Source organism: Anabas testudineus, chromosome 8 (assembly GCF_900324465.2).
Source record: "Anabas testudineus chromosome 8, fAnaTes1.2, whole genome shotgun sequence".
NCBI lineage: Eukaryota > Metazoa > Chordata > Actinopteri > Anabantiformes > Anabantidae > Anabas > Anabas testudineus.
The window spans coordinates 16,418,212-16,438,787 of NC_046617.1; the positions used below are offsets into that span (position 1 = coordinate 16,418,212).

A 20,576-nucleotide genomic window follows, 5' to 3' on the forward strand; every position below is an offset into this window, starting at 1 on the left:
ATTCCACTCCTTTTCCAGCAGCCTGTCTGATCAAAGCAAACCAGGCAGCGCTGGTGAACCCTGAATGTGAACAGGTCAGTCTGTGGGATTCTCCAGGTCTTTTAACTGCTGATTCAGACTGAGTCATTGTTTGACCCTCAGTACCTACAGAAATCAAAACAACTAGTCAGCTATTGAAATAGAGCAATACTGTCTTCATATAGGACGTTTATCAAAAATGTAGTTGCTGTTCTTACCTGAGCAGTTAATCAACAAGAGGAGAAAAACAACTAAATAATGAGAATTGATCATTGTTAAAGTTTGTTTCATTTGTCCAGTCTACGTGTCTGTCAGTCATGTAGTCCCATTCTCTAGCTCAACAACTCATATGTACAGATGGAAGACGGTAGAGTTTTGCATCAACTCCTCCCTCTCAAAGATATTAGATATTAGCATTACTAAACATTGATTTGTTTAAATAATGACAAAAGTTTTTGCTTTCAATTGAAATATTCCTAAAATCTATTTAACATTAACACTTCGACACATTTTTTCAGCATTTTTCAAAATTATGCTGACAAAAGATTATTGACTTGTCAGCCATACATTTTAATTTAGGAACATTATCTTACACTTGTATTTTATAACCCATTAACCATTAGTTGTCAGACATTGCATTTTTGTAAACAACTTTTATTTATCATTGTGATTCATTGTTTGATTCAACGTGTACAGCATCATAATTTACAATCTCTTACTGCCCCCTGTGGGCTCATATATAGATTAGTCAAGGTTTTTGTACAGCCTCTGTGATTACTTGAACCACTGTGTGTGTTTAGCACAGTAATACACAGCAGAGTCCTCTGGCTTCAGGTTGGACAGTCTCAGATGAACCATGCTGTTACTGTTGTCTTTAGTGATTTCTATACGTCCTCTCACACTGCTGGCATAAACATTTCTACTGACATCTGTATAGCCCTCCCCCATCCATTCCAGTGGTTTTCCTGCAGGTTGTCTTATCCAGTGCATAGTACAGCAGCTAAATGTGAAGCCAGATCCTCTGCAGGAGAGACTCAGAGTCTCTCCAGGCTTTTTCACTACTGAGGTGGAAGGAATGGACTCCATACTCTGACCTGTACAACCTGATGACAGAAAGTGCAGAACAAAGAATAACAATTATCTTGGAACTTTTCTGACAATCCCTGAATGGTCATCAGATGATTTTGTGCGATGAAATATCAAATGGCAAGAAACAGGAGAACTCACAGGGCAGAGAGAGAAAAGCCAGCAAAAGAGTGAGTGTGTTCATCATCTTGAGTCTGGAGATGTGACCTCTGATGCTCCTCGCAGAGTTTGAGACCAGTCAGCAGGACAGACATACACTAAACAGACTGAAGATTTGCATCAGGTTGATAATAGAGAGGGAGGGACTTGTGTAATAACAGATGGTTATGGAGTAATTTATTAATCTTCAGCATTATTTAGCATTTCTTTATTTTTTATTAAAAAAAAGTGTTTTCAAGTAGTGTGTAGATCAACGTCACAGTTAATAAGTTAAGAGGTACTTTTCTTACTACATTATAAGACCAGATTAAAGACAGAAGCTTTGATTTGTACAAATATACCATCAGTAGTCATGTTAATATTAGACATTTGCCACTAAACCCAAAATATATATGCAGATCACTGTGTGGGACTCTAGACCTTTTATCCATTGGCTCTGAGCTACTATTCATTAGCTATGGATATGCAGATGTATTCATTTAATAATTATTGCATGAGGTTTATAAAGTCATGTAAAATAAATAGAATTTTTTGTAACCAGTTACAGTAATTCTGTGAGCCAATAAGCTCGACCGTGCAGAAAAACTTGACAGGCTTTTATTGGTTAAAACAAGTTTATTTTAAGAAGTTCAGGTGATATGAGCGGGAGAGTGGGCAGGGTGAGGCTGAACATTAAACCAGAGTCATTGTTATCTCATGCTATTCTCATGAGATGAGAGACAGAGAGAAAAATAAGACTGAATAGTAAGTGGGAAGTGAACTGGAAGTAAGAGTTTGCAATAAATGCTGGGCTGTGGAGGAGAAGAGTGGCGAGTAGAGGGTTCTGGGCCGAGCTTCATAGAATGGTGAGTAAGGGGCCTTGGTACAGGGCTGGTAGATAGTTGCCAGGATCCGGAGGAGGCGAGTGTAATCAAAGAGCATGGTTCATAGAGAAGAATGCTTTTCAGAAGTAATTTGGGTGGCAGGGTCTGGGGAGAGGGACTGGAGATATCCAAAAAGCAGGTCAGAAGTACACAATGACAAAGGTCACATCAGACTCAGTCCAGAATCCTTATAGCGAGGCAAACAGGTGAGAACACAAGATCAGAAACTGACTTACAGGTCCTAATAAATAGCATTTAAGTGAAGGATTTGTTGATTTGAATGCAATTTAGTGCAAAAAGATAAAATGTGACTTTTATTGACTCGATCATGCCTCAGACTTTTCATCAGACAAAAAAACAATCAGTATCATAAAAAGTGATACTGAAATAAATGAACGTAACTCGTAGTGGTGACAAAATGAGGAAGTAGTTTTTGAATGACTTTCCTGTTACTGTCTCTCACTGTGTGTCTCTCTGGCACAATAATACACTGCTGTGTCCTCAGTCTTCAGATTGTTCATCTGTAGGTAGATTTTATTGTTGGAGTCGTCTCTGGAGATGGTGAATTGACCCTGGACTGACTGGGAATAGTAGATAGCAGCACTGCCTGTGTGCACAAAAGCAATCCACTCCAGTCCTTTACCAGGAGCTTGTCTGACCCAGTTCATATGATAGCTGCTGAATGTGAATCCAGAGCCAGTACAGGTCAGTCTGTGGGATTCTCCAGGTCTTTTAACAACAGGTTCAGATTCTGTCAGAGTCTGAGCATCAACACCTGCTAAGACAGTGAAAGAATAATCAGGTGAAACATGCTGGTGACAAAATAAAAACTATGTAGTAATCACAGCTGTGAATATCTTCACCTGCCCAGCAGAGAGTAATAAGCAGCAGTCCTGTCCTGTAGTCCATCATGTTGAAGTGTGTGTCCACCGATCTCTGTCGTCCGCTCTGTACACAGATAAGTGGAGGTGGAAGACGTCTGAGTTTTGCATTAACTCCTCCTCACACAGAGAACAATACTAAGTTGGACTTGACCATTATATAAACTGCGTGTTAAACTAAAATCATTCTGTATTACAATGAGAGAAGTTGTTCAAGTCTGATTCAAATTTGATTCATGGGATTTAAAAATGTTGAAAAAAATTGAGTTTGTGCTGCGAAACCATGATGTTTAGAACTCAGTGTATGTATGTTTGTGACATTTATTAACATAAAGTCATGATCCCAACCTGGCCTTGCCCCTGTTGGTGCATTTTTTTTTTCCTGTCCCTGCTCTCTTAGTCTGTTTCTCCCTCAATCATTTACTGGTTTCACCACTACCTCTTCGATCCTTTTTTCAATAAACAACCTTTACTTAACTTGTATCTGGCATTATAATTGAGTTATTTAAAGCCAAAACCCTTACACGTCAAAAATCTGACAGACTCCAACCCCCAAACAAAATAGTGTATGCACTTACTACCATCATAAAACACTTCATTAGCTATTTCATTAGGAAATATGATCAATATGACCACTCCATGCATGGTTTGTTTATATATCCACACACACACACACACACACACACACAGTAATGAACCAAAATAAAACAATTTCCTAAAGTCATTAGAAAGGTTTCCTTGGTTTGAAATATAAAATGTCATATTCACTTCAGCTACTGCAGTAACACAAATATAAAATGTTTTATTCACACTGAAAACTACTTTGTTTTACTTCCACAATTTCATTGACATGTACTGTATTGTATGTAAATACTGAGTGAGAGGATTTTAAAATCATTCATGGTCTGAGGGCTCCTCCTCTGGTGGATTCATGTTACAACTATTCAGACACTGAGGGGTTTTTGTTCAGCTCTACTGATGGTTTGTGTTACTGTGACTCCCTGGCACAGTAATACACAGCAGAGTCTTCAGGCTGCAGATTCTGTCCATTTAGAGTCGCTGTGTTGCTGGAAGAGTCTAAATCAATACTGAACTTGTTCTTTAGTGAATCTTTGAAGTATGAAGTACTACCAACTTTCATCCCAATCCACTCCAGTCCTTTCCCTGCAGGCTGTCTGATCCAACCTGTCCAGTGGCTGCTCACAGAATAAGAGACCTGACAGGTGATGGTCAGACGTTGACCTGGCTGCACAGTCACAGAGGCTGGCTGTGTCAGCTGTTCACACTTCACACCTGTAGAAGAAAACATGGATCAGTGTAATAACAGTGAACAGTCAGTGTACTGTGATCATACTGTCAGTGTCTCTGTCTCAGTGACACTCACAGGATCCAGCAGCCAGCAGCAGCAGCAGGACTACAGAGAACATGGTTGGTATTGAAGGTGATCTGATGGGAGCTTCTCTTCTTCTGCTCTAACTAACATCACGCTAAGTCTTTATAGCAGACTGGGAGGAAGTTCACTTTGCATGGAGATGGAAACTGATTGGCTATAAAAGGTTCAAGGTCAGATGAATAAAAAGTAGTGAACTTGACACATGATGTCTATTGTTTTAAACAATGTTAGAAAGTTCAACATTATTTCAGCATTGTTATTTTTCTTGAATGGTAAATTAATGATTGTCACAATTTAATATTACAGAAGTGTATATTTTTAACATAATGTATGATTATGATAAAAACCGTGGACAGGTTGCAACTCTATCACAGAGCTGACATAAAGAGACAGAAAACTATCACACCTATGGGTAATTTAGAGTCATTTAATTTAACCTACTGTAACTGCATGTCTTAGGACAGTTGGAGGAAGTTGGAGAACCTGGAGAAAACCAACATAGACACAGGAAGAACATGCAAACACCCTTTAAGATGTCTGTCCCATCACCAGTCGATGACTTTATTGTTTGTCTCAATGTGTAAAGCATGATTGTTTTATCTCATACTGCCCCCTGTGGGCTGCTGACCATAAATTATTTAGGGTTTTTGTTAAACCCCTCAGTTTACATTAACCACTGTGTATCTTTCGCACAGTAATACACAGCAGAATCCTCTGGCTGTAAGTTGGACAGTTTCAGATATGCCATGCTGTTTCTGTTATCTCTGGTAATTTCGATTCTTCCTCTTACACTGTTGGCATAATCTTTTCCACTTGCATCTCCGTAAATCCGTCCCATCCATTCCAGTCCTTTTCCTGCAGGTTGTCTTATCCAGTGCATCTCAAAGCTGCTAAATGTGAAACCAGATCCTCTGCAGGAAAGACTGAGCATCTCTCCAGGTTTCTTCACCACTGAACTGGAAGGAATAGACTCCATACTCTGAGCTGTACAACCTGATCACATGAAAAGAGAGAAACCACAGGATTCAATGATTCATGTAAGATGTTTTCTGATATCACTGACTTATCATCAAACAAATTTCATTAGTCAAACATTGTTTGTAACAACTAAAACAGCATTAGGTGGAAGAACTCACAGCGCACAGAGAGAGCAACCAGAAGAAGAGTGAGTGTGCTCATCATTCTGAATGTGGAGATGTGACCTATGCACCTAAACACAAGTCTAAGAGCAGTCAGCAGGACAGAAGTACACTGTACAGACTGAAGATTTGCATGTGGGTGACGATAGGGAAGGAGTGTCTCCTGTAGTAACACTATTACAGTATAGTTTAATTAAATTACATTCATTACCATTTGTTCAGGCTCGTTCAGGATCCAGAGTAAACTACTTCCAAATAAATAAATGTAGAGAAATACAGTAAGAGTCATTAAAAGCTAACAGATATTTTAAGATGTCCAGAAACTCCATCTCACACTCTCTGTTACTGTATGTGTCTTGTGATAGTTTTCAGTTTTGTACATTAAAACATAAAGCTATATATTTGTTTCTATGTGACTGTGTAGAAGTCCCTGTTATAAATTAAGCAATGAACTGAATCTAATAATGATTTCCCTCCTCACTGTAACAGTAAAGACCTGATTTGTTATAAAGGACAGATTGACTGTTGTGGCAAAACAAGTATATCTCATTGAACAGTATACTCACCTACAGTTGTTCTCTACTGGATAAGACCTAATATTGTATAATATATTTTATAATCAGTTATAAAAATAATTTCTGGCTAATACATACGTTTTAATTAATTATGTCTTACTTTAAATTTAACAACATACTGGAACTGGAACATTATGAAAATTCTCCTGCAGTCGCCACCACAAATAGTGCAAACAAACATGTATTTTAATGATGAAACAATAAGTTTAACTCACACTGTAAACTGTAAATTCATACATTTTTGTATGACCATCTGTTTATTATTATAATTTAAGAATTTCTTTCTATAAAATGTTTGTGTTTTGAACTATTTGATATATACATATATTTACATGAACAGTAATACACAGCAGAGTCCTCTGGCTTTAGGTTGGACAGTTTCATATACACCATGCTGTTACTGTCATCTCTATAGATTTCTATACATCCTCTCACACTGCTAGCATAAGTGTTGCTACTGGCGTCGGGCCTGTCATGTCGGACACAGTAATACACTGCTGTGTCCTCAGTCTTCAGATTGTTCATCTGTAAGTAGATTTTATTGTTGGAGTCGTTTCTGGAGATGGTGAATCGACCCTTGACTGACTGGGAGTAAAAGGTAGATGTACTGTATGTGTGTATAAAAGCGATCCACTCCAGTCCTTCACCAGGAGCCTGTCTGATCCAGTCCATAGGATAGCTGCTCAGTGTGAATCCAGAAGTTGTACAAGTCAATCTGTGGGATTCTCCAGGTCTTTTAACAACAGGTTCAGACTCTGTCAAAGTCTGACAGTTAACTCCTGTTAAAACAATAAGAAAACATAATAAAGTGCATCAGGCTGGTTACAAAATCAAAACAATGTCAAATTCAGCTCTGTGAATATTTTCACCTGCCAAGCAGAGAGTTAAAAGCAGCAGTCCTGTCCTGTACTCCATCATATTACACTGTGTGTCCACTGTTCTCTGTCGTCCTCTCTGCAGACAGATAAGTAGAAGCTGGAGACATCTGGGTTTTGCATTGACTCCTCCTCACAGGATACAGAGGAAGAGAAACTGGATCTGTTATGTTAAAAATCCAGTTTATTAGATGCAATATGTTGATAAATGCTCCAATCAAATAAAGACTTATTATAAATGTCAATCAGTGGTTTACTTCATTAAACATGGGAGAAATATGGTGAAAAAAAGGATGACAACAAATTATGGTGCAAACTAATGTTCTTATAGAGCACAAACTTTATTACAGTATATGATCTGTACAAATCAGTTAGTCATTCTGCTAATTATATGCATTTTATTTTTGAAAACCTGATCTTTAGTTTAATGATATGAATCAATCCAACAAGTAAATTAATATATTGGCCGTGGGATACACGTTTTGTGCTATGTTCACACACACATTAATACACATGTAGATCTAAATGAAAACTTTTTTCTCCAAGAGAAAATAATTCTCAACTCCACTGAAACTATACAGATACTTTCAGTTGTTACAGAAACTAATGTGTGGACATAACAGCACATTTTGGGAATGTTTTAAAAACGTTTATTCAATTTACAAATAAAATAAATCTAAGAAACTATTTGATTAAATTTGTGTTGAAGTTTGACATTTTTACATAACTTTATTTCCATTTGTTTAATGTGTGGCCATTTTATTTTGGTTAAAAGTAAAGTAAATAGGTAAGTAATGAAATACAACCTACATTTACGTGACAATTTTCACATTACTTTTACATATTCAGCGCTACAGTTTATGTTTACCTGTTTATGTAACCACTGATGTTCTCAGTGGTTTGACGATGAACTGTTTAGTGGTCTGAGGGCTCCTCCTCTGGTGGATTCATGTTACAACTGTTCAGACACTGAGGGGTTTTTGTTCAGCTCTACTGATAGTTTGTGTTACTGTGGGTCTCTGGCACAGTAATACACAGCAGAGTCTTCAGGCTGCAGATTCTGTCCATTTAGAGTCGCTGTGTTGCTGGAAGAGTCTAAATCTATACTGAACTTGTTCTTCAGTGAATCTTTGTAGTATGAAGTACTACCAGCTTTCATCCCAATCCACTCCAGTCCTTTCCCTGCAGGCTGTCTGATCCAAGCTGTGTAGTAGCCACTCACAGAATAAGAGACCTGACAGGTGATGGTCAGACGTTGACCTGGCTGCACAGTCACAGACGCTGGCTGTGTCAGCTGTTCACACTTCACACCTGTGGATGATAGATGGTAAATACAGTAAAACAGTCACAATGTCTTCAGAGGTTTGTCCAAAAAAAGACAATAATTTTCTCACCTGCCCAGTTTATAGACAAGATGGAAAGAACAACCAAACAATCAAGCCTCATCATTGTTAGTCTGTTGTCTTTGTCTGGTGTCCAGTGCGTATGTCTGTGATTTCAATCAACACATTTGTAGAAAATAATCTCAGATTTGCATCGACTCCTCCTTGAAGTGAAACACACACCTCACACGTTGCCGGAAAAAATCTGTATCACCATTTAATCATAAGAGTGTAGTTTACATACATTAAGAATAAAGATCACTTCCAAGTTATTATACACAATTTAATTTGTGTCATTCATAAATTATGCTCAAGAACATTTGGTGGAGTTAGTATAATGTATACACTGTATAATGCTACACTGTCCATGTGAGAGATCTGTAGTCAGTCTTGAACCAAGAATATTACAGGATCCATGTCACATTTTACATTCTGATGTAAAAGTCACTTTTACTGCTAAAGGCTCAGGTGAAATATTATCTGACTGCCAGTTACAGTGATGGGATATTTACCTTACTCATACATTTAACCATGGGAACAATAAAGTAAGACTAAACAAAAATGAAGATATTCACAAAATAATATTTTAGTATTGTTTCCTTCATTAAAAGTTTAGATTCAGTGGAATGATTCAATTAGTAGTTGCATCAATTTTAAACCTTTCTGTGCTCATCATTTGTAGATCGTACATACAAAAAGCTTTAATTACATCAAAGCTCTATAAAAGTGGCAACAAATGCAAAGTGAGGATTTATTGGGGGATTATGTTTTTGTGTTAAACTGTAATGGGTTAATGTTGATACAGCTACAGAGCTTAAAGAAGGTGACTTTACATAGAAAACAACACTGGAAAGTTGTAAAAGAAAGAGGGGCTGATGTGTTAAATGTCACCAATGGTTTGAACTGTGTCACTAAAACATTTAAAATCAGCAGTCTGAACAGGAGATCACTTACAAAAGGATTTCTGGATGAAGCAGTTTTAGTTTGACACTATGGTTTTGATGCTGTTGAACTAGTTAGTTTCTGCAAATGTGAACAGCAGAAAACTGTTTTTACTTGATTAACTCTGCTGGGTTTTTGTACAGCGTTACTTCCTCTTGTGTCACTGTGACTCTGACACAATAATAAACAGCAGAATCTTCAGTCTTCAGGCTGTTCATGTGCAGATACGCCTGATCTCTGTTGTTGTCTCTGGAGATGGTAAAACGTCTTTTTCCAGCAGCCTGTCTGATCCAAGCACCATAAATATCACTACTGAACCCTGAATATGTGCAGGTCAGTCTGTGGGATTCTCCAGGTCTTTTAACCACTGGTTCAGACTCAGTCAGTGTTTGACCTTCAGTACCTACAGAAATTCAAACAACTCATTATCTACTGTGATGCAACAATTTTGTCTTTATAACAAAATGTTTGTAAAAAACCCAACAAAAGACTGAATTGTTCTTACCAGGTAACTGACATAATCAGAAGAACAACTAAATATTCTGGTCTAGCCATTATGAAAGCTACTTATCAGCCTACAGTCAGTCAGTGTTGTTTCTCTGTCTTTCACTTTACAACACATATATATAGATGGAGGAACTCAGAGTTTTGCATTGAATCCTCCTCCTTGAAAACGTTTCCGAATTTTCATTTATAACCAAATTAGATGTATTAATTCATTTTGCTCACCAGCTTTTGACAAGTCATGCATATATGGCACTTACAATGGATGTGTCCTCTAATGCTCCACGCAAAGTGCAAGACCAGTCAATGAGACAGTGGGAAGTCCACTTTATCGTCTCATCTTTAGGATTAGTGTGAAGTGTTGACTTCTTTGAAGAAATTAAAAACCCTGATAAATATCTTTTTGAGAGGTATGATCCAAATAATATTATAATTATATAAAAATCTTTTGAGACAGTAGGGGGTAAATAAATATACTTAATGAGTTTGTTCACATCAACAAAAGGGAAATGATGATAAAACATTTATCACTTAAGTGGAATAATGATCATTTTGTTTAGTTTGTATAATTAACATTATGATAAAGTTAGTGTAAGGGGTACAGATTGTATTACCCTGTAAGATGACAATTATTGTAGGCTGTTTTCATTATGTTTTACTAATGTCAACTCTAAAAGTGATGTTCAGTTATTGCTCTCAGAATACATACAGGAAAGTTTCAGCAGTTTGATGAGCTGTGATGTAAGACTGTTAAAAATATGGAAACTGTAAAATACAATTAACAAACATTTACTGAAATTAAATTGAATTTGCTGTAACAGTCACTTGCTCTAAAAATCATTCATGGTCTGAGGGCTCCTCCTCTGGTGGATTCATGTTACTGTTCAGACACTGAGGGGTTTTTGTTCAGCTCTACTGATGGTTTGTGTTACTGTGGGTGTCTGGCACAGTAATACACAGCAGAGTCTTCAGTCTTCAGGTTGTTCATCTGCAGATACACCTGCTGTTTGTTGTTGTCTCTTGAGATGGTAAAACGACCTTGGACTGACTGAGAGTAGTATTTGCTAGTAACATCGATAGTGGAAACCCACTCCAGTCCTTTTCCAGGAGCCTGTCTGATCCAAGCCATCAAGTAGCTGCTGAATGTGAATCCAGAGCCAGTACAGGTCAGTGTGTGGGATTCTCCAGGTCTTTTACCAACAGGTTCTGATTCTGTCAAAGTCTGACCATCAACACCTGTCAAGACACAAGTGAACAGTCACTTCTTATATTTTAACAACTACTTAAAGATAGATATGCCTCAGTTTGCAAGTATTTTCTCACCTGCCCAGCAGATAGTTAACAGCAGCAGTCCTGCCCTATAGTCCATCATGTTAAACTGTGTGTCCACTGTTCTCTGTCATCATCTCTTCACTCAGATAAGTGGAGGCTGAATACATCTGAGTTTTGCATAAAGTCCTCCTCACAGGAAGCAAACCAAATTGGTCCAAACTACTATAGATGTTGTCAAACAAACAAACAAAACAATCAAAATGTAGAGTGAGATTTCAAAAGTGGAATTTTGTTTTCTTTTAATTTAGGAGGTTTCAGTTTTATTCACTAAATGAAAACTTCAAATATAATCACATCGTGAAAAATTTATCAAATGTCAGAGTTCTGTTGGTAACAATAATATATTCTTTATTCCAGGAAAAGAATCCCAGTTTTGACATATAATCTTTATATTAAGACCATACTTTAATGTAGGAATTGTGATTGTGATTATGATAAACATTAGTCCTATTCAATTATTTATAAGTTAGAAAGTAATAACAACCTTTAACAAGTAAAAGTCACAGCAAGGGACACAAAATAGCTTAAAATATGTTAATTAGCGCCTATTTTATATTAAGAATCAAGACATCACAGATTAAAAAAGTGTCCAAATCTTTGAGAGAACATTTGATTTGAACTGCATATTTACTGTTTAAAACACAGTTTTTTTACCCACTTGTCTCAGCTGATACAGATTTTTCGTCAATTGAATATTTAAACACTTCATTTAGGTTCATATTTGTGTTTGTATGAGTATGGCCTGTAGAATGTAAGAGAATCCTGTGAAATCAGTTTTTTATATTTCACATGCATTAAACTATGCAAGTGCTGCATACATCACCTTTTATTTTCTGAAAATCAATTACAGTGTCAGAAAGAGTCAAACAAAACCATTTTGTAAATGACTGAAGATGAAATGGTCTTGGCATTTCTTTGTGCCCTTATCTTCAAAATATCTGTCTATTTATTAATGTTGTTGTGTTGTTTGTTTGATTCGTTTAATAATTGAGACATAAGGGACAATCACATTATTATGACTCATACACATACACTGCTCATGTACTGTTCTTTGGTTGTGTAAAGCTGCTTTGTGACAATGTCAATTGTAAAAAGCGCTCTACAAATAAAATTGAATTGAATTGAATTGAACATAAGAGAAAATCAGTCACAATGTTTTAAAAACATGTGGGATTTTATTTTATTATATTTTACTGGTGGAAACACATGTTGGTAACACCTAAAAATAAAGGAAGTCACAAACCACAACCTCAACTGGTAGTTTCATGTGTGTTTTTCTCACTTGGTGCTCAGTATGGAACTAAACTTTATATTTGAAGATCTCCTGCTGCCCTCTGGTGCTGATATATTCTTTTAATGATAAAATCATAATATTAATACATTTATTTATAGAGCACTTTTCTAAACGTGTTAAAACATGTTTCTTAATATCAATTTTTTTTAGGCCAACATATCAGTCAAACATTTTCATTGTGGACTCCTTTATTATTGTGTAACAGAAGTATTTGCTGTAAATAAATCTTGTGTCTCATCAGCTATAATGTAATTGCTCCTTAATTCATTCATGGTCTGAGGGCTCCTCCTCTGGTGGATTCATGTTACAACTGTTCAGACACTGAGGGGTTTTTGTTCAGCTCTACTGGTGGTTTGTGTTACTGTGCTGGTCTCTTGCACAGTAATACACAGCAGAGTCTTCAGGCTGCAGATTCTGTCCATTTAGAGTCACTGTGTTGCTGGAAGAGTCTAAATCAATACTGAACTTGTTCTTCAGTGAATCTTGGTAGTATGAAGCTCCAGTATATTTGCTCCCAATCCACTCCAGTCCTTTCCCTGCAGACTGTCTGATCCAACCTGTGTAGTAGCTGCTCATAGAATAAGAGACCTGACAGGTGATGGTCAGAGGTTGACCTGGCTGCACAGTCACAGAGGCTGGCTGTGTCAGCTGTTCACACTTCACACCTGTTAACAGAACAAAACATGGATCAGTGTAATAACAGTGAACACTCAGTGTACTGTGATCATACTGTCAGTGTCTCTGTCGCAGTGACACTCACAGGATCCAGCAGCCAGCAGCAGCAGCAGAGCTACAGAGAACATGGTTGGTATTGAAGGTGATCTGATGGGAGCTTCTCTTCTTCTGCTCTAACTAACATCACATCAAGTCTTTATAGCAGACTGGGAGGAAGTTCACTTTGCATGGAGGAGAATATTGACATGAAAATAAGTTACAAGTTATTGTGTCAACAACTTTTATTTCTTCCAAAAAAAGACAATGTGTTTGAATGAACATAATAAACGTCTCATACACTTAAACATTACCTATTTACATAGATCCTTAAGACATCTGTAGAAAGTTAAATAAATCCCAAAGCATATGCAGATATAGAAAAACGTTTTAAACATACAATGATGTCATACATTGATTTTAGGTATTTACCAAAAAATTGATATGTCACATAAATTATATGTAGAACAAATCTAATCTAATTCATCTGTCATGTTGATCATACTGTGCTTCCCATCAGACATTTACATAGTTTTCTGTATACTCTTCAGAAAAAGGAACTTTAACATTACACATGTTAAAGAATCATCACAAGAATATTTTACAATGTTACATGGAAGAACATAATGTGCACAGAAAACTGTTTAATACAGTTTGTTTTATTGAGGTTATGTTATTGTTTTGTAAATATTAAATGCAGAGAGCTTTCTCTTTTTTATTTTGTATAATGTGCTGAGTTTTTGTACAGTGTTACTTCCTCTTGTGTCACTGTGACTCTCGAGCACAGTAATAAACAGCAGAATCTTCAGTCTTCAGGCTGCTCATCTGCAGATTCACCTGATCTCTGCTGTTGTCTCTGGTGATGGTAAAACGGTCTTTGACTGACTGAGAGTAGTAGGTGCTGCCACCACTACCACTAATGTAAGCAACCCACTCCGGTCCTTTTGCAGGAGCCTGTCTGACCCAGTGCATGCTGTAGTCACCAAAGTTGAATCCAGACGCTGTACAGGTCAGTCTGTGGGATTCTCCAGATCTTTTAACAACTGATTCAGACTCAGTCAGTGTTTGACCTTCAGTACCTACAGAAATTCAAACAGCTCATTATCTACTGTGATGCATGCATTTTGTCTTTATATCAAATTGTTTGCAAAAAAAAAAAAAACAAAAGATTGAATTGTTCTTACCAGCTAAGGTAACTGACATAATCAAAAAAACAACTAAATATTCTGATCTGGCCATTATGAAAGCTACTTGTCACTTGTCAGCCTACAGTCAGTCAGTGGTGTTTCTCTGTCCTTCACTTTACAACACATATGTAGAGATGGAGGAACTCAGAGTTTTGCATTAAATCCTCCTCCTTGAAAACATTCAACCTATAATAATAAGTTTGAATGTTGTATTGATTCATTTTCCTCACCATCATTTGACAAGTCATGAATATATTGCTTTTACAATGGATGTGTCCTCTAACGCTGCACTCAAAGTACAAGACCAGTTAATGGGACAGTGGGAAGTTCACTTTAGCATGTCATCTTTAGTGACCTGGTGGTGGTGGTGATGTAACTTGATAAAATAGAAATCTACATCAGAGCTTGAGGTAATTTAATATTCTGGAACAATAAAGTTTGGTACTGTTTGCTTTGTACATTTGTGCAAGTACATAAATCAAAGTTATAGTTGAAAAGATTCATTAGAGACAACAATCATAGAATCATCGACTTGAATCATAAATTTGTAATTAAGGTAATTAAGTAAGTTAGTTAACAATTTTACAACAAATTAAAGAAAATCTGTATGCTTATGTTTTTGCAAATACATGTCAAACAATAGTAAAATATGGAAATGAATATAAAAATGTAGATGTCATTAAACCTCAGCCTTATATTTTCAGTGTTGTAAACAAAATATAAAATCTTTTTTTTTTTTCTCAGTAATTTTTTCACAATGCCCTGATGCCTCTGATGCTCCACACAAAGTTAAAGACCAGTCAGTGGCACAGAGTTCCACTGTTGGTAAATACACACATTTTTTCTATATTATATGAAGAGGTGTGGTTCATATTTTATGCTGTATTAAATTTGGGCATTGAACAAAATGAATCTTCATTAAACTCACTGGGAAATACAGTTAACCTGGTCTGAATCATAAATACAACAATAATAATAAAATAACAGTAAGGTTTATAGATAATTTATTTTACAGACATCCTGCTTCTTTCTAAAAATGTTTGCATGCTGAGCTCTTAAAAGTCAAGACTGTAACGCCCTCTGGTGGTTTCATTTAAGTGTTTAGACACTGAGGGGTTTTTGTTCAGCTCTACTGATGGTTTGTGTTACTGTGTTGGTCTCTGGCACAGTAATACACAGCAGAGTCTTCAGGCTGCAGATTCTGTCCATTTAGAGTCGCTGTGTTGCTGGAAGAGTCTAAATCAATACTGAACTTGTTCTTCAGTGAATCTTTGTAGAATGAAGCTCCAGTAAATTTCATCCCAATCCACTCCAGTCCTTTCCCTGCAGGCTGTCTGATCCAAGCTGTGTAGGAGTCACTCATAGAATAAGAGACCTGACAGCTGATGGTCAGACGTTGACCTGGCTGCACAGTCACAGAGGCTGGCTGTGTCAGCTGTTCACACTTCACACCTGTAGAAGAAAACATGGATCAGTGTAATAACAGTGAACAGTCAGTGTACTGTGACCATACTGTCAGTGTCTCTGTCTCAGTGACACTCACAGGATCCAGCAGCCAGCAGCAGCAGCAGAGCTACAGAGAACATGGTTTATGGTGAAACTGATGTGCTGTGAACTCCACTGACAGTCTGAGGTGACATTTTTATAGCTGAGGAACCAGACACGTCATTGAGATTGCATAGAATCAGACACATGAATACTCATATGGAGTTTCGTATGCAGAGTGAGCATATACATAATATTTAAATTCATTACATAGTCAGCTGCAGTTAGAACATTGTATGTGAAAAACTGTAACTTTCAACAACTGTACTTATAATCTATCTGTGTTTATCCATATTGTACATGCAGACATTTCAAATCATTATTAATTTTTGAAATTATTTTCCACATGAGCATTAATTAATCATTAAAATACACTCAACTTTACACAGAATGTATTTAGTCATTTAAAGAAAGTTTAATATGTTCATTCATTCATTATTTTTATTATTATTTGCTTCAAAAAGATGTAGAACATGATGCACTAACTAACATGAAAACTTTTTTTTCTCTGGTTGTTTTTCAGATTTGCACAAAAGACTTTCAATTGTCTCATTTGTAGCTGTAGCTGGAGAGAAACCATGTAAACCAACCATTAACCAACATAACATCAACTCCAGTCTGTAGGTTGTTAAAAACTTTGGTAGTTGGAGCATTTACAATTTACTTTTATTAGTGTTGACATAACAAGTCTTAACATATGTCATGATGATTTATGTTACAGTATATTCTTCATATTTTATTTACATTTAGTCATTTGGCAGTTGCTCTTATCCAAAGCGACTTACAAGTGAGATACAAAGTGCAAGGCAAAGGAAAAATAAGCATAAGGAGGTGATGTTACCACTACACTGTCCAGCCTCATTTCCATATTCATTCCATTGTTTATAATTCATTTTTGCATTTCTTAAAAAACGTGAGAAATGAAATGGATCAAGGTCGTGAAAGGTGAAACAACCTCTATATTCCTTCATGTTAAACTGTTTGTCCACTGTAGTCAGTCATCCTCTCTGCAGACAGGTCAAAGATAACGTTTTGCATTGACACCTCTTCACGGTGAGGATAGAAATAGAGTGGGTTTGGATTATAAATTAATGTCACCAGTAGTTTTTTGTAAATAGAGGAAGTAGTTTTTGTATGACCCTCCTGTTACTGTCTCTCACTGTGTCATGTCGGACACAGTAATACACTGCTGTGTCCTCAGTCTTCAGATTGTTCATCTGTAGATAGATTTTATTGTTGGAGTCGTCTCTGGAGATGGTGAATCGACCCTTGACTGACTGGGAGTAATAGATAGGAGTACTGCCTGTGTGTATAAAAGCGATCCACTCCAGTCCTTTACCAGGAGCCTGTCTGACCCAGTCCATAGGATAGCTGCTCAGTGTGAATCCAGAAGTTGTACAAGTCAGTCTGTGGGTTTCTTCAGGTCTTTTAACAACAGGTTCAGATTTTGTCAAAGTTTGACAGTTAACTCCTGTTAAAACAATAAGAAAACATAATAAAGTGCATCAGGCTGGTTACAAAATCAAAACAATGTCAAATTCAGCTCTGTGAATATTTTCACCTGCCCAGCAGAGAGCTAAAAGCAGCAGTCCTGTCCTGTACTCCATCATATTACACTGTGTGTCCACTGTTCTCTGTCGTCCTCTCTGCAGACAGATAAGTAGAAGCTGGAGACATCTGGGTTTTGCATTGACTCCTCCTCACAGGATACAGAGGAAGAGAACCTGGATCTGTTATGTTAAAAATCCTGTTTATTAACTGTAATATGTTGATAAATGCTACAATCAAATAAAGACTTGTGATACATGTGAATCAATGGTTTACTTCATTAAACGTGGTAGAAATGTGGAGAAAAATAGGATGACAAGCAATTATGGGTCAAATTAAACAAATTACATTAATACACATGTAGATCTACAGTAAATGAAAACTTTTTTCTCCAAGTGAAAATAATCTTAATAACTTCACTGAAACTATACAGATACTGATGTGTGGACATAACAATTTTGGGAATGTTTTAAAAACATTTATTCAATTTACAAATAAAATAAATCCAAGAAACTATTTGGTTGAATTTGTGTTGACATTTGACATTTTTGCATAACTTTGTTTCCATTTGTTTAATATGTGGCCATTTTATTTTGCCTAAAAGTAAAGTAAATAGGTAAGTAACGAAACAAAACCTATATTTTTTTGTAACAATTTTCACATTACTTTTACATATTCAGAGCCACAGTTTATGTAAAAATGTTCTCAGTGGTTTGATGATGAACTGTTTAGTGGTCTGAGGGCTCCTCCTCTGGTGGATTCATGTTACAACTGTTCAGACACTGAGGGGTTTTTGTTCAGCTCTACTGATGGTTTGTGTTACTGTGACTCTCTGGCACAGTAATACACAGCAGAGTCTTCAGGCTGCAGATTCTGTCCATTTAGAGTCACTGTGTTGCTGGAAGAGTCGAAGGCAATACTGAACTTGTTCTTCAGTGAATCTTTGTAGTATGCGGTGGATCCAGCAAGTGCATATCCAATCCACTCCAGTCCTTTCCCTGCAGGCTGTCTGATCCAACCTGTCCAGTGGCTGCTCACAGAATAAGAGACCTGACAGGTGATGGTCAGACGTTGACCTGGCTGCACAGTCACAGAGGCTGGCTGTGTCAGCTGTTCACACTTCACACCTGTAGAACAAACATGGATCAGTGTAATAACAGTGAACAGTCAGTGTACTGTGATCATACTGTCAGTGTCTCTGTCTCAGTGACACTCACAGGATCCAGCAGCCAGCAGCAGCAGCAGAGCTACAGAGAACATGGTTGGTATTGAAGGTGATCTGATGGGAGCTTCTCTTCTTCTGCTCTAACTAACATCACATCAAGTCTTTATAGCAGACTGGGAGGAAGTTCACTTTGCATGGAGAAGAACATTGACATGAAAATGAGTCACAAGTTATTGTGTCAACAATAATTTTTCTTTCAAAAAAAGACCATCTATTTGAATGAACATAATGAACGTCTTATACACCTAAGGATGAACTATTTACATTGATCCTTAAGATAGAAAGTTAAATAAAGCATATGCAAAAAAATATTATAAACACACAATGTCACACATTGATGTTAAATATATAACAAAATATGGATATGTCAAAAAGATTATATGTAAAACAAATCTAATTCAATTCATCTGTCATGTTAATCATACTGTGGTTCTCATCCATAATTTATATAGTTTTCTGTTTACTCTTCAGATAAAAGGAACTTTAACGTTATCCAACATCTCAACAATATTTTAAAAAATTACATGGAAGAACACTATGTGGACAGAAAACGATTTATTACAATTAGTTTTAATTAGGTTTTGTTACTGTTTTGTGAATATTAAATGCAGTAAGCTTTTTCTTTTTACTTGGTTCAATGTGCTGAGTTTTTGTACAGTGTTACTTCCTCTTGTGTCACTGTGACTCTCGAGCACAGTAATAAACAGCAGAATCTTCAGTCTTCAGGCTGCTCATCTGCAGATACACCTGATCTCTGCTGTTGTCTCTGGTGATGGTAAAACGGCCTTTGACTGACTGAGAGTAGTAGATGTTGCCACCACCACTGTTAATGTAAGCAACCCACTCCAGTCCTTTTCCAGGAGCCTGTCTGATCCAAGCACCATAAATATCAAAACTCTGTATTGTCCTTACCAGTGAATTTAATATACAGCAAAAGAAAAACAACTAAATAATCTGTTCTGATCATTGTAATAGTCGTTTTTCTCTGTCCAGTCTACAGAAAGTCTGTCAGTGATTTGGACTCTGTCCTGTCTCTATAACACATATGAAGACATAGAAAAGAGGAGAGATTTGCATCGACTCCTCCTCTACAAAGAGTGAAAAATAACATACCTCAAATATTAGTGGAAATATACTTGATTATAATTATATTTCAATTTCAAATGAAAACATATTTATGGTCTTAATTTGTAGTACTTCAGTTTTGGTTCATAGATTTATTCTGTGTTATTAAGTATATTTATGTTGAGAAGTAGCTCTTGCAGCAATAAATGTTTATTAATGCTTCACTTCTGTTCATTAAGTTACCTTTTTTATTACTATTTATTATTATCAATTTATTAAATATTATTATCAACCACTACATCTGTGTACTTTAATGTTTTCTTCTAAAGTCTTTGTGAAATCTGTTGTCATAAGTTGCTACATCAGTTGGTTATTGCATTGTTTGCTTCAATGTATTTATCATCATTTCACATCTCCTACTGCCCCCTGTAAGCTCTTGTAAAAACTGTTTATTTAAAGTTTTTGTTTTTGTATTTTAATTTTACTTTACTATAATTTTTACCAGTGTGTGTGTTTGAGACAGTAATACACAGCAGAGTCCTCTGGCTTTAGGTTGGACAGTCTCAGATACACCATGGTGTTGCTATTATCTCTGGTGATTTCTATTAGTCCTTCAACACTGCTGGATAAAGCTGTTCCACTTGCATCATTATAAACAAGTCCATCTGTTCCAGTTATTTTCCTTCAAATTGTCTTACATATTGCAACAGATCAATATGAAATCCACATATTAGCTTCTGATTTTGCTAATACCTGTGCTAATGTCTGTACAGGTCAATATCTGATGAGCTGAGTTTTTGTGCAGTGTCGTTTCCTCATGTGTCACTGTGGGTATCGTGTACAATAATAAAC

At 36.5% G+C, this 20,576-nt stretch overlaps 6 gene segments (V, D, J or C); all 6 read right to left on the reverse strand.

The window, feature by feature from the left end:
* Positions 1-2,575: 2,575 nt before the first annotated feature.
* On the reverse strand, positions 2,576-3,095 carry LOC113157731. The segment is given in 2 exon segments: positions 2,576-2,901; positions 2,990-3,095. Coding segments are annotated over 2 exon segments (375 nt in total).
* Positions 3,096-3,995: 900 nt separating this feature from the next.
* On the reverse strand, positions 3,996-4,460 carry LOC113151890. The segment is given in 2 exon segments: positions 3,996-4,300; positions 4,392-4,460. Coding segments are annotated over 2 exon segments (348 nt in total).
* Positions 4,461-4,855: 395 nt separating this feature from the next.
* Positions 4,856-8,453, reverse strand: LOC113157740. The segment is given in 3 exon segments: positions 4,856-4,883; positions 8,009-8,300; positions 8,384-8,453. Coding segments are annotated over 3 exon segments (375 nt in total).
* Positions 8,454-10,760: 2,307 nt separating this feature from the next.
* Positions 10,761-11,346, reverse strand: LOC113151930 (the record flags this gene model as incomplete). The annotated part of the segment is given in 2 exon segments: positions 10,761-11,053; positions 11,141-11,346. Coding segments are annotated over 2 exon segments (342 nt in total), but the record flags the coding sequence as incomplete, so codon positions are not given.
* A 1,439-nt stretch (positions 11,347-12,785) lies between these two features.
* On the reverse strand, positions 12,786-13,281 carry LOC113157750. The segment is given in 2 exon segments: positions 12,786-13,108; positions 13,204-13,281. Coding segments are annotated over 2 exon segments (366 nt in total).
* Positions 13,282-18,253: 4,972 nt separating this feature from the next.
* Positions 18,254-18,729, reverse strand: LOC113150987. The segment is given in 2 exon segments: positions 18,254-18,561; positions 18,652-18,729. Coding segments are annotated over 2 exon segments (351 nt in total).
* Between the last annotated feature and the right edge of the window lie 1,847 nt (positions 18,730-20,576).